The sequence below is a fragment of the Aotus nancymaae genome, unplaced genomic scaffold, assembly GCF_030222135.1.
Source record: "Aotus nancymaae isolate 86718 unplaced genomic scaffold, 86718_ANA_hifiasm-v0.15.2.pri h1tg000063l, whole genome shotgun sequence".
In the NCBI taxonomy this organism is placed as follows: Eukaryota; Metazoa; Chordata; class Mammalia; order Primates; family Aotidae; genus Aotus; species Aotus nancymaae.
In genome coordinates, this window is record NW_026988477.1 from 1,708,323 (window position 1) to 1,722,260 (window position 13,938).

General features: G+C 55.4%; 1 protein-coding gene across 2 annotated transcripts; it reads right to left on the reverse strand.

Annotated features, from left to right (window-relative positions):
- Positions 1-406: 406 nt before the first annotated feature.
- Positions 407-13,878, reverse strand: PMPCA (peptidase, mitochondrial processing subunit alpha). Of its 2 annotated transcripts, XM_012445168.2 has the most exons (13): positions 13,788-13,878; positions 11,722-11,924; positions 11,362-11,441; positions 11,045-11,127; positions 9,236-9,330; positions 7,761-7,861; positions 6,653-6,916; positions 5,447-5,539; positions 5,187-5,305; positions 4,961-5,051; positions 4,774-4,836; positions 2,466-2,610; positions 407-1,072 (listed from the first exon to the last, which is right to left on the reverse strand). In XM_012445168.2, the coding sequence occupies exons 1-13, from the start codon at positions 13,856-13,858 to the stop codon at positions 903-905; spliced, it is 1,578 nt and encodes a 525-aa protein (XP_012300591.2). In that variant the 5' UTR covers positions 13,859-13,878; the 3' UTR covers positions 407-902. The 2 variants fall into 2 exon arrangements, with proteins under 2 accessions (XP_012300591.2, XP_012300590.2); XM_012445167.3 differs by lacking the exon at positions 407-1,072 and having other exon boundaries at positions 2,179-2,610.
- Between the last annotated feature and the right edge of the window lie 60 nt (positions 13,879-13,938).

The following is a 13,938-nucleotide window of genomic DNA, read 5'->3' on the forward strand; positions in this document are numbered from 1 at the left end:
GGCGGCCCATGCAGGTTCCCAGGCCCCATCTCCCCACCACCCCTTGGCACCTCCGCGGCTTCTATGGGCATCTGAGAACCACGTTACAAGTTTTTACACCACATGAAAAGTTACCCTGTAGCAGCTCCTCCCTAAGCCCTGCGGCCTTCCAGGGCTCCAGAAACACCGTCTGTGGCCACTCCTTGGCGTGGGGGCGCTCCTACCCGGAAAGTACCTGCAGGTTTTGCTGCGCTCACTGCCACCCCGTCACTCCGCCCTGTGCACGTCGCGCAAGGAGAGAAGAGGCTTCACGACACTGGGTGAGAGTGGATGATTTTCGGGGAGGAAGGTCTACATCCTGGAAAAGCTGCCCATTCAGACGGCCTTTAAGACCCGCTCCTCCCCAAGCGAGAAGGAAACACGGTGCTAAGAAAGATGCCAGCTCTTTATTACCAGGGAAGCGGGCGTGCACACGCAGACCGGGCTCCTCGGAGCAGGCTGGGCCGTTGCCTCGTCCTGTCTATCAGTGAGTCCTGGTACCCTGCACAGGAACCCGGCGGCCCCTGGGAGGCTCGGATAGGCTGGCTTTAGCTGTTTCCCCGCTCAGGGCCAGCTCCTCTCAAGGAGCCTGCGGGGCGGCACGTGCCAAGAGCCCCTGAGGACGGGGACCCGGCCGACCCGGCCTCCTGATGGCAGCTAAGCACTTCACCAGCTTCCCGGCTTGCAGTGGTCAGGGAGCACACTGACCCCACTGACTGGCACGTTTGGTTCTGAAGGAACGCACACTGTGTGGGTGCGCTGGCGACAGCGTGCTGTTTCTATAACCAGACAGCTTCTTACGCTAAATGTGTGTCCAAACTAACACGCGTGGGAAAGGGCAGCTCTGGCGGCAGCTCCTGGGTCCGTCCGGTCAGGCAGCAGCTCTACCGGAAGAGCCGGTACGTCCTCGGCAGGCGCCCATCCTTGCTGGACAGGGCGGTCTGGATGTGCTCATAAGTGGGCAGGTCGGTCAGGTCGCCCAGGGCGGCCACTGCCGGTTTCCCTCGGAGCATCTTAGAAGCAACTCTCTTCACATCTTCTGGCTTCACATTGCCTAGGGCAGAGGCAAACGTGCGTCAGACAAACGTGCCACGGCCTCCAGGCCAAGGCGATGTCACTAAATGCATGGGGGGGGCTGGTCTGCGCCACTCACTCACCCTGCACTGCTTCTGGGGGCTCCTGGGCCCAAAGGCAGCCACTGGCTGTGGCCAAGGGTGTGCCCAAAAGTGACAGAAGTGAGTTCTCACTAAATGAGGATGTGGCAATGATTTAAAACAATTTTTGGCCGGGTGTGGTGGCTCACACCTGTAATCCCAGCACTTTCGGAGGCAGAGGTAGGCAGATCACAAGGTTAGGAGTTCAAGACCATCCTGGCCTACATGCTGAAACCCCGTCTCTAGTAAAAATACAAAAAATTAGCCAGGCATGGTGGTGGGTGCCTGTAATCCCAGCTACTCGGGAGATCGGGACAGGAGAATCTCCTGAACCCAGGAGGCGGAGGTTGCAGTGAGCCAAGACTGCACCATTGCACTCCAGCCCGGGTGACAGTGCAGGGCTGTCAACAACAAAAACAATTTTTAAATGCAGGACGCACCCACCCAAGGAGTTATGTTCAGAGAAGAACGAGCTCCTTGTCTCATAAGTTAACTTTACAACGGGTCTGCAGGAAAAAACCCAAGCCCTGAGGGGTGCCTGGAAAGAAGGTGGAGTCAGACAGGGGGATGGAGGGCCGCACCCAGGAACCCCAGGACAGGAGTGATGGGGACCAGGCGGGTCTGTTTTCTGCACACTTGCTGGAGGGTCTCAGTGGGAGCTCCTGAGTGGGAAGGACAAGGATCCATGGTGGCGGGGGGCAAGGGTCTGTCCCCCGCAGGACTCCACCCTGGCCAGGAGATGCCCACGGGTGACACCGTATGCCCGAGCCACCCCAACTTAAGCAGCCTGTGCCGGGGTTTGAGCCTGGGGCCCAGGAGAGTCCCATGCACACACGACTTGGCACACAGCGTGAGGAAGTTCAGACCTCCTAAAGTCACTCCTAAGAAACCTGGGGCCGAGACTCCTGCTGCAGCCACCGCGGCACAGCGCCATTCCGAGCCTCGGCTGCTCCTCACACAACATGGCAGTGCTCTACCGAGCCCGTTCACCCACTAACCACTAACTTTAGCAACTCAGGGCAGTGCTGACGGCCCCTCCCAGGGGCACCCAGAGCGGGCTCTCCTGCCAAGGCGCCCGCAGGTACACAGCGGGGTCGAGAAGCGCGATCAGGTCTGCAAACCACAGCCTGCCCTTGGCCGCCCCGTTCACCCCTGGTGAGGACAAGCGACAAAGGCCCGGCTTCCGGGTGTGGGAGACACGGCATGGGCCCACCACTGCCTGCGGGAGCGCGAGACGGCCCCCAAGCTGGGCCGAGGCCTGCGGCAGCCCCACACTGCGCCCCTGGTACTCACGGATGAGCGAGCACAGCTCGTGCGGCAGCTTTCTGGAGCGAGTGGCCAGCACCTGCCTCCCCACGTCCTCGAAGATCACGGGCCTGGACTCCAGGTTCATCATAAGCATGGACGTCAGCTGCGTCTTGGCTCGCTCCAGCTCCACCTGGGGCCAGGGTCAGGTGAGGTGGGCGCACACCCACCGCGTGCGGCCTTCCATCCCCACTCAAGCGATGGCAAAAGGCCATCTCTGTGCCCAAAGCTGAAAATAAGAAAGGGAAGGGCCTCCCCCCGGGTACCGGGTCCCAGGCCCAAGTCACAAGCAACCCTGCCGGTGTCCCCTTTGGGTTTTCTAGGGAAGGGCTGCGCTGCATGTTACCAGGCTTCTACTACAACCGAAGTAAGGGAGAAACGTGCCTCTCAAGTTCCTTCTCACTGTGTGACACGCAGCAGGAGAGGGCAAAACAGTGACCTCCTAAACACCAGGACCCCAAAGTGGCCACACAGCGAAGTCGGGGAACACAAAGGAAACACATTTCTGGGGCTTCCCCAGACGCGCCGGCGCAGGGCCTAGGCAGCTGAGTCCAGCAACGCCCGAGAGGTTCTCGGGGAGAGCAGGAGTCGCAGGCTGCGGTCTCAGGGCCCGGGCAGGGGTGCTGAGAATGACATGCTGGCAGATCCAGGAGCCAGCACACTGAAACACACGCCAAAACTGACAGGCCTCGGAGATTCTACATTTTTTAATAGACACGGGATCTCGCTATGTTGCCCAGGCCAGTCCTGAACTCCCAGGCTTGAGTGATCCCCCACCTTGGTCTGCCAAAGTGCTGAGATTACAGGCATGAGCCACTGCACCTGGCCTCTATACCGTTTTTTTAAATAATTCTTTTTTTTCTCTAAGTAAAATAATTTTAATTTAGATGGGTCTTTTTCAACTTTAGGCAAATACCTAAATATATTTCAAGTTGACTTCACAGCAGTAGAGAGGACTGTTTCTAGCAGTGCACTAGTGGAACTGAAGAGTAGTTTTAAACACAATTTTAGTTCTTGAATAACACTTCTTTTCCTGAGAGGCCGAGGCGGGTGGATCACCTGAAGTCAGGAGTTCGAGACCGGCCTGGCCAACATGGAACCCCGTCTCTACTAAAAATACAAAAATTAGCCACGTGTGGTGGCATGTGCCTGTAACCCCAGCTACTTGGGAGGCTGAGGTAGGAGAATCACCTGAATCCAGGAGGCGGAGGCTGTAGTGAGCTGAGATGGCACCACTGCACTCCAGCCTGGGCAACAGAGCAAATCTCCATCTCAGGGGGAAAAAAAATAAATTAGCTAAGGGTGGTGACACACACCTGTAATCCCAGCTACTCAGGAGGCTGAGGTAGGAGAATTACCTGAACCTGGGAGGCGGAGGTTGCAGTGAGCTGAGATCGCACCACTGCACTCACTCCAGCCTGGAAGACAAAGTGAGGCTGTCTCCAAAAAAAAAACTTACTTATTTGTACCAGTTCTGGTCCAGGAAGTAACAAGTTTTCCAAACATATAAAACATCAAAAACTAAGCTTAAGCAATTAGTAAACAGGCAGGCGCGGTGGCTCATGCCTTTGGTCCCAGCACCTTGGGAGGTCGAGGCTGGCAGATCACCTGAGGTCAGGAGTTCCAGACCAGCCTGGCCAACAAGGTGAAACCCCATCTCTACTAAAAATACAAAAATTAGCTGGGCGTGGTGGTGCCTGTAATCCCAGCTACTGGGGGTGCTGAGGCAGGAGAATTGCTTGAACCTGGGAGGTGGAGGTTGCATGAGCCGAGATCAAGCTACTGCACTCCAGCCTCGGCGACAGAGCAAGACTCTATCTCAAAAAAAAAAAAAAAAAAAAAAAAAACACAAAAAGAAAAGAATTGGCAAACACACACAGTTTCTAACTTAAAATGGAGCCAAGGAAAGGCTGGAGACACCCAGCACTGCAGCTCACCCATGGGAGCTGCTTCCCCGCCCCACAGGCATCTTGAAGGGGCGGCTGAGGAGGACCCCAAACTCCAAAGCCGAAAGGGTCACGTGGTCGGTCCCATGACTCACACAGTGGCTCAGAGGAAGAGGAAGTAGACCCAGTGCTGGGGGAGGGCACTGGTCTGTTTTCAGGGAAGAACAGCCCCAGTGGGCTCCCAGGTGGAGCAGCTCAGCCCCAGGCTGGGCTTCCTTGGCCGCCCTGCCCTGCCGGGACCTTGGCCCTGAAGCTCGGGGACCAGGCCCACAGGTGGCCACTCCTACGACACGGCTGTCTCCTGTCAGACACCACGGGCATGCCTGGGACCGGCGCCACACCTCACTTACCGCGTCCACAGTTCCACCCATTAAAATAAACTCCTTTGTGATGATTTCTACCATCTCTCGAACCTGCGAAGAAGGGCAAAACCATGAGGGTGGCCTGCGCGCCCAGCAGCCTGCTGACCCGTCAGGCCAGGGATGCCCAGGTTGGGAAGGGCAGCTGCTTGGAGGACGTGGCAGGCGGAACCCTCACCTGTCTCGGGTCGGCACTGGCATGGATGCACAGGAGGCCAGTGTCCTCGTAGCTGTGGTGATAGGAGGTCGCGTTATACATCCAGTGGTGCCTGGGAGGACACAAGAGTCACGCGAGGTAAAGGACTCGCCAGTTCAGGCCACGGGAAACGGGAGAATCATTGAAGGCGGTCTCGCGGTTCACACACACGCCTGGCCTGGCCTGAGGGTGCGGGAGAGTGACCAACCTGTTGAGCACGTTCAGGTAGAGCCTGGAGAACATGCCCTTGCCGGGCCCGCCGGCTGAGAAGGAGCCGCCTCCCCCCATCATCATGTTCAGCACAGCGAAGGGGATGAAGTCGTCCTCCTGCGGGACGGAGCACAGAGCTGAGCAGCCCACAGCGCATCAGGAGCACCGTCAGACTCGGGACGAGGGCAGAGATGGCTGAGCCGCCCGAGCAGCCCGCACCGCGTCAGGAACGCCACAGGACCCAGCTCTACGACTCACCAGGAAGGAGCAGCTCTCCAGTCCGACCATGATGTGCGTGAGCTCAGGGATGGGGGTCGGCCCCAGGCTGATGCTGGACATGTCCCTTTCCACCTGTAACCAAGAAAACAAGCAAGCATCGCCATGTGAGAGACAGCGAGGACTGGCAAACCCCAGATCAAGTCATATTCAGAGCAGTTATACAGGAATCCAATGCCAGCCGGGCACGGTGGCTCATGCCTACAATCCTAGCACTTTGGGAGGTCACAGTGGGCAGATCACTTGAATCCAGGAGTTCAAGATCACACTGGGCAACATGGTGAAACTTTATTTCTACCAAAAATACAAAAGTTAGCTAAGCATGGTGGCACACACCTGTAGTCTCAGCTACTCACAGAGGCTGAGGCAGGAGGCTCGCTTGAGGCCGGGAGGCAGAGGCTGCAGTGAGCCAAGATCGCACCACTGCACTCCAGCCTAAGCAATAGAGCAAGACTTGTCTCAAAAAAAACCCCAAATTAACTGGATGTGGTGATGTGCACCTGTAGTCCTAGCTACTCAGGAGGCTGAGGTGGGAGGATTGCTTTGCTCGGGAAGCTGAGACTGCAATCCACTACAATAGCACCACTGTGCTCCAGCCTGCGTAACAGAGTGGGACCCATCTCCAAAAAAAAAAAAAACCAAGCCGGGCTCAGTGGCTCACGCCTATAATCCCAGCACTTTGGGAGGCCAAGGCAGGCGGATCATGAGCTCAGAATTTCGAGACCAGCCTGGCCAACATAGTGAACTCACATCTCTACTAAAAACAGAAAAATTAATCGGCTGTGGTGATGGGCACCTGTAATCCCAGCTACTCGGGAGGCTAAGGCAGGAGAATTGCTTGAACCCGGTGGAGGTTTCAGTGAGCTGAGATCACACCACTGCACTCCAGCCTGGGTGACAGAGTGAAACTCCATCTCAAAAAAAAAAAAAAATGCAATGCACGCCCTGCAGATCCACCCCCTTGAGGGACGAACGCGGGGTGGGGGGCGCTGCACTCAGGCCCAGCAGCGAGCAAGCACCCTCAGCAGGGGACACGGTCCATGCCCTGCTATGAACTGCAGTACGTGGTCAAGCAAAGCCCCACGTGCAGTCAACACCCGCTGCCCTCGGAATCAACAAAGCACGCCACGCCACGGGCCCGGGGACGCATCTACCACCAGAGGCCGTGAGATGTTCCCGCCACGTCACCTTGACAATCCCCCCAGTGTACTGGGCCACGGATCTGTCGACGTCCACGGCCTCCACGCTCCCCCAGGCCGGCTGAACCCCCAGGAGGTACTTGCGGGCACACTCCACCAGGTGCTCGTGCTCCACGCCCACGCCGGCCAGCACCATGCGGTCGGGGGTATAGTAGTTCCTCAGGTAGGAATGCAGCACTTCTCGACTCATCTTTGCTACGTTTTCTGCGGGGCAGAAACGGTGGAGGCCAACTGTGTTCTCCCTGTAAGCTGCCTAATGGGGAAGACACAGGCACAGGTGACTGAGACGGCGTGACAGGCTCCTCCGGCTAGCAGCACCACCGCCCGCTCCAGCCGGGCCCGGGGAAAATCCCATGCGAGCTGGTGCTTTAGTTACAGTTTGGCAACAGCGGCTGTGTGTTTATAAAAACAGCAACATCTGTCTCTCGAGAATAAAAATTCACACAAACTGCAAGATTAGCTGAAGTAAAAATCTAGTTACTGTAAGAATTGGAAAATACAAACGCTGCATAAACAGCAGACTCAGAAATCAAGAGTGGGCCAGGCGCGGTGGCTCATGCCTGAATCCCAGCATTTTGGGAAGCTGTGGAGGGCGGATCACCTGAGGTCGGGAGGTTGGGAGTTTGAGACCAGCCTGACCAACAGGGAGAAACCCCGTCTCTACTAATAATACAAAATCAGCCGGGCATGGTGGCGGGCACCTGTAATCCCAGCTACTTGGGAGGCTGAGGCAGGAGAATTGCTTGAGTCCAAGAGGCGGAGTTTGCAGGGAGCCGAGATTGTGCCACTGCATTCCAGCCCGGGCAACAAGAACAAAACTCTGAAACAACAAGAAAGTTCTAAGCTGGGCGCAGTGGCCCATGCCTACAATCCCAGATACCTGGAAGGCAGAGGCAGCCGGATCACCTGAGCTGAGCCCAGGAGTGCGAGACCAGTGTAGGCAATATGGAGAGATCTCAGCTCAAAAAACAAAAACTGAACCGTTCTGTGCACACCCATAACCTGCAAGGACAAGAGGAACGAGGCAACGCAGCCCCTCCCCACCGCCCGCTGCCACTGATCGGGATGCGGGGGCGTCCGCCAGCTTGATGTTTTACCTCGTGAATCATCTCGGTGAGGAGGGGCTCCGGGTCGGGCCGCATGTTCAGGTCCTCCAGCTCAAACTGGACCGCCATCCGCGTCATCTCCACCTCTTCATCTGCAAGAGACCCACAGACGAGGGCTCAGTCTGCACAGGCGCAGAGGATGAACACAGCAGTGACCCAGAGCCTGCGCACTGGGCTGAGTGTTGCTTGTTGGTGGCTGCTGGCAGTCACTCTGCCTTCACCTAGGGGCAGGCTGGGTGCTTGTATGAGTCAGGGGGGCTGCCATGGGGAGCAGGAGCTGGGGGGCTGGGGCCTAGGCCTCTCATCCCACCTCAGCCACGAGGCAACCACGTGGGCCTGCTAAGTAAGGTCTGGCTTCCCTGCTGGTGAAAAGCACTGAGGACGCTGACCTGTCCATCCCAAGTGCTGCTATAAGGACACAAGGGCAGACACCGAGGTGCTTAGAAAGAGAGGCACACGCCGGGGACGGTGGCTCACGCCGGGGACGGTGGCACACGCCGGGGACGGTGGCACACGCCGGGGACAGTGGCTCACGCCGGGGACGGTGGCTCACGCCGGGGACGGTGGCACACGCCGGGACGGTGGCTCACGCCTGTAATCCCAGCACTTTGGGAGGCTAAGACGGGTGGATTACCTGAAGTCAAGAGTTCAAGACCAGTCTAGCCAACACTGTGAAACTCCATCTCTACTAAAAATACAAAAATTAGCCGGGCGTGGTGGCAGACGCCTGTAATCCCAGCACCCCTGACATCTGTCTGTGCGTCTTGTTTTTTTCTTTTTTTTGAGACGGAGTTTCGCTCTTGTTACCCAGGTTGCAGTGCAATGGCGCGATCTCAGCTCACTGCAACCTCCGCCTCCTGGGTTCAGGCAATTCTCTTGCCTCAGCCTCCTGAGTAGCTGGGATTACAGGCACGTGCCACCACGCCCAGCTAATTTTTTGTATTTTTTAGTAGAGATGGGGTTTCACCATGTTGGCCAGGATGGTCTCGATCTCTTGACCTCGTGATCCACCTGCCTCGGCCTCCCAAAGTGCTGGGATTACAGGCGTGAGCCATTTTGGAGACACAGTCTCACTCTGTCGCTCAGGCTGGAGTGCAACCTCGCTCCTGGGTTCAGGTAATTCTCCTGCCTCAGCCTCCTGAGTAGCTGGGACGAGTATAAGCAACCACGCCCAGTAAATTCTTTTATCTCTTTTGTTGAGACAGGGTTTCTCCATGTTGCCCAGGCTGGTCTCAAATTCCTGGGCTCAAGCGATCTACCTGTCTGTCTCCCAAAGTCCTGAGATTCCAGGTGTGAGCCACCGTGCCCGGCCCCAGCCCTGTTTCTCAAGGATCTCACTGTCGCTCTGTGTCGGCCTAAAGCTCCAATAACACAGACTCTTCCTCACACCTGCAGTGCTTCCACAAGCCTTTCTGGTCTTCCCTACGTCCAGGCCCACCTCAAATGCCAGCGGCTGGGATCCACACCTGTGAGCCGGGGCTGCAGAACCACGTCAGCCAGCAAGCCGACCACCGTGTCCAGGCCTTTGCTGTCAGCAGACACAGCATACATGGTAGTGTCTCTGGAAGAAAAAATTAGCCGATAACACTGGGTCCTGAGCTCACACTCTGCTGAACAGGCGGGAGATATTCGGGCCTGGCATGCCAGGGGGCATTTCCTACCCTTTTGTTGGGGACCAATAGACATTTTCTCCTTTCCCTTTTCCTGTCTTAAGGTATAAATGCTTGGGAGGCAGGACTCACAGCTACACACAGCTTCAGTCAAAATGGAGCCACTTCTGAAAGAGCTTTTTCTAACTGCAGTCTCTCTCAAAAGGTGAAGTGTTTCATCCCAGCCTCCCGTTTACTGAACGAATCCCACTGGTCAGTGTGGAAACACGCCCGGCCTCGGACGGCTCGAGGGACAGCAATGGCTGGCTCGTCGGAGCTTCTGTGTTAACATCTGCTCACTGCACGAGACACTGCAGTCAGAAGCGCACAGAGCTGGTCCGTGGAGCAGGCACAGAATCATGGGGTGATCTGAGATCAAGTGTGATCAAGTGAGAACATGCAGAACAGACACAACAGCCACAAAGAAGAGGGAGCGTGGGAGGCAGGATGCGGTCACCAGTGCCTCTGAAGAGGAGCCAGTCGCAGTGACCCCGGCCCCCGTGGGGAGAATGGCAGGAACAAAAGCCTGAGCTGAGGGCGAGGGGCTGGGTCTGAGTCAGGACACCGGCCACCTGGCCGGAGAAGGTGTTCATCTCGGGGGGGCGTGGATATCAAGAAGCCTTGTTTTAGAACGTATGCTATCTTCAAGCTAACTTAATTCTTAGCATTTAACACGTTTTTTTTTTTTAATTTTTCTTTTGAGACGGAGCCGTGCTCTGTCACCAGGCTGGAGTGCAGTGGCGCAATCTTGGCTCACTGCAACCTCCGCCTCCTGGGTTCAAGCGATTCTTCCGCCTCAGCCTCCGGAGTAGCTGGGACCACAGGCGCATGCCACCACGACTGGCTAATTTTTGTATTTTTAGTAGAGATGGGGTTTCACCATGTTGGCCAGGATGGTCTCCATCTCTTGACCTCGTGATCCCCCTGCCTCGACCTCCCAAAGCGCTGGGATTACAGGAGTGAGCCACTGTGCCCGGCCACGTGTCTTTTATGTGTAGTTCTTTTAGCATTCAAACTTAAATAACCATTTAAAAAATCTGTGACCTGTATCCACCCATCTCACATCGCCCAGCGCTTTCTGAACAAGCTCCTCTCACCTGGCATGCCAAGACCACTCCGCCATGCTCCAGGCAACACCGCCCTCCCTCCACCAAGCAGCCAGCACCTCCCCAGCTCGGAGCCTTGGCCCCTGCTGTCTCCTGGTTGGGAATGCCTTGTGCCCACAGTGTCTAGCAAACTCCTTCAGAACCGGCCCAATCCTGCATTTTCTATGATTCCCTTCCAACTCCAGACCAAGTCAGCTGCTCATCCTCCTGGCTCCTACCACCCTTGGCTACTGGGTGCAGTACGTATGCAAGGCCCCCTGCTCTACCTGGGAACAGAGCTGGCTCTACATCCCTGGCATGCAGCCAACAGCCCAGATCAAATGACGGGGGTGAGATGGGTTCCTGGGGACTGTGCTTCTCTGTGTAAGCACTGTCCAGCCACCTCTCCATCCAGGATGGGGCTAACTTCTCCCCATGAATCTCCACAGTCTCTCCGATGGGAGGGGCTCAGAGGGAATCTGACCCTCTGAGGTCAGTTCATACAGACACGAAATCAATTTGTAAGTAAAAGATGGTGTACCTTGATGTCTGGCAGTCACAGATACCCCCATGCTTTTCCAACGTAAGGAGAATTTCGTCTTTGCTGTCAAATCGAGCAGTAGACTAGTAAAAATAAGAAGACGTAAGTAAGCAATCCAGGCTGTCCCTAAAACGTAATTATTTTAAAAATTCACTTTTGCTTTCAAAACACACACACAAAAATTATCTTTTAACTTAAGTCTTTTATTAGCATTAATTTAGCAATTTAATAGTTTATTAAAATAACCATTAAAAGAAGAAAAACTTCAAACATCCTTCAAAAGTATAGTCTAAAAAATTACAAAACTGGACACTGACCGAAAATGCCAATTTTTCCAAAAAGTGAGCAATTCCACTAAGATATTTTGCTTCATATCTTGATCCTGAATTAATAAGAACTAGTAGTAAAAAGAAAATTGACAGGTTAAATCAGATATTCAGAATAAGATTTATCAAGAGAAACATTTTAAAATTTCAACATGATATGATGAGACTTAATTACATGAGTGTAACTGTGCTGCTGACGGTTTCGCAGTGTATGTGGAGGTCGACATGTATGAAATCATACACTTCGTTTCCACTCAGGGTACAGTGCACAATTGACACGCTAACCGACAGTCACTAAAGCCTGTGCATGTTCAAACAGCGGGACACCCACAGCACCACGACACCACTTACTTCCTACTGTACAAAACTGTCCAAACTTATTTTGAGATGCCACGCGAAGCCCATTATCCAATGTGGTGACTTTGGTTTCAAACTTTTCCTGTCCATCAACTGTAGCAAAAACAGGCTTGGGTACTCCAGGTAAGGGAGAAGAGAGGGGGATGCTGGGATAGGCACCACCACTGCTAAACCGTCTATGCGCAGGAGGCCCAAACCTGAAACAGAGAAAGCGGCCCAGTCACAGCAGGCTTGGGCCCACAAACCGGTGATGCCCTCTCAGGTGAAGTTAGTTTTGTTTTGTCTGCCTTGAAAGTGAACATCTGACGGCCGGGCGCGGTGGCTCACGCCTGTAATCCCAGCACTTTGGGAGGCCGAGGCGGGTGGATCATGAGGTTAAGAGATCGAGACCATCCTGGTCAACATGGTGAAACCCCGTCTCTACTAAAAATACAAAAAATTCGCTGGGCATCGCGGCATGTGCCTGTAATCCCAGCTACTCAGGAGGCTGAGGCAGGAGAATCGCCTGAACCCAGGAGGCGGAGGTTGCGGTGAGCCGAGATCGCGCCATTGCACTCCAGCCTGGGTAACAAGAGCGAAACTCCGTTTCAAAAAAAAAAAAGAAAGTGAACATCTGCCTTTCTAAAGGACTTATTTCTACAGACTTTGGAAGACAGCAGAGGCTGACAACAGAGACAGGCTCAGCCACAAGACCTGGAACAAGCTGGTTCCACCCTTTGGGTCTTAGTTGCTATCTCTGTAAAACAAGGTTTATTAACGGCAACGCGCTCCAAAAGTGCAGTCTGTACACATAAAGCCCTCCAACAGCATCCCTGAGGTCTTAGATAGAAGCTGTACCCCTTATTACCCTAGTCCAAAGGCGGGGTGTGACGTGGCCTCTGTCTCCCTCTCCACACTCATCTCCTGAACCCCCCCAGACTTTACAGGTCATGGTCAACTGATTCTTCTGTCAATTCCTGGAATACATTTGACTCATCACCCCCAAACCATCTTCACTGTTCCAGGCCCTGTCCTTTGCCCATGCCTACCCCTTCTTCCATTCTTCATCTCTTCCCTTAAATGTCACCTTGAGAGAGGGCTACCCTCATCAGTCTACTCTTTCCTGTTCTTTTCTTTTTTTTGAGACGGAGTCTAGCTCTGTCTCCAGGCTGGAAGTTCAGTGGCACGATCTCAGCTCAAAGAAACCTGCACCTCCCGGGTTCAAGCGATTCTCCCGCCTCAGCCTCCCGAGTAGCTGGACTACAGGTGCGTGCCACCACACCCAGATAATTTTTGTATTTTTAGTAGAGACGGGATTTCGCCATGTTGGCCAGGATGGTCTCGACCCCTTCATCTAGTGATCCGTCCGCCACAGTGTCCCACAAGTGCAAGGATTACAGGCGTGAGCCACCGCTCCCGGCCTTTCCTGTTATTTTCTATCACTAAAGGCTGCTTGTTTACTCCAAAGCATTTGCACAATTGCCGATATTTTGTTCACGCTCCTGGCTGTATCCATCTCCTGGGGGCAGCACCTCTGCACCCCTGAAAAACCGCTCGTTGTGTGGGGAGGGGCGATGTCTGTACTGCCGGAAGAAAGTTCCAGCGTGGGGAAAGGCAGGCCCGGCCACTTGGGAGGGAGGAGCGGTGGGGACGGAAAGGGTCCTTAAACGTCAGGGATCAACAGAGCAGCGGACAGAGCGCCGCAAACGAGAGCCTGGATTCTGGTGCCAGAACCCTGCGGGTCTAACAGAGCTGGGCCCCCGCGGGCTCAGCCTCCAGAGGGAGCACGCCGCAGGAGAAGCGAAGGGGCAGAGACGAGACAGGGCCTAGGACAAGGCCCGTCGGCCCGGGAGGTGAGGGAGGGAGAGGACCCGGGAGAGGAGCGAGAGAGGGGACTGCGCGCCCGGGCTCGAGGCCCAAGACAGGGCACGGCTCCCGTCGCCTCGGGGACGACGACAGTGTCCCCAAGTGGAAGCCCGTTCGACGTACGCCGTGTCTTCTATGGAAACCAAAGACGGAGCATCCAGAAAGACTCGAGCCGCCCCGGCCCCAGGCCGAAGCACGACTCGCCTCTGGCTCACCTCAACCGCGTGCGGCCCCAAGAACCCGAGCACCGCAGAAACCGCGTCGCCGCCAGCACCACAGCCGCCATGTTGTTTCCGCCCCCTGCTTCTGTCGTCACTTCCGCTTCCGCCCGTGGCGCCCCGCCCCTTCGACGACGGCGCTGGGCGT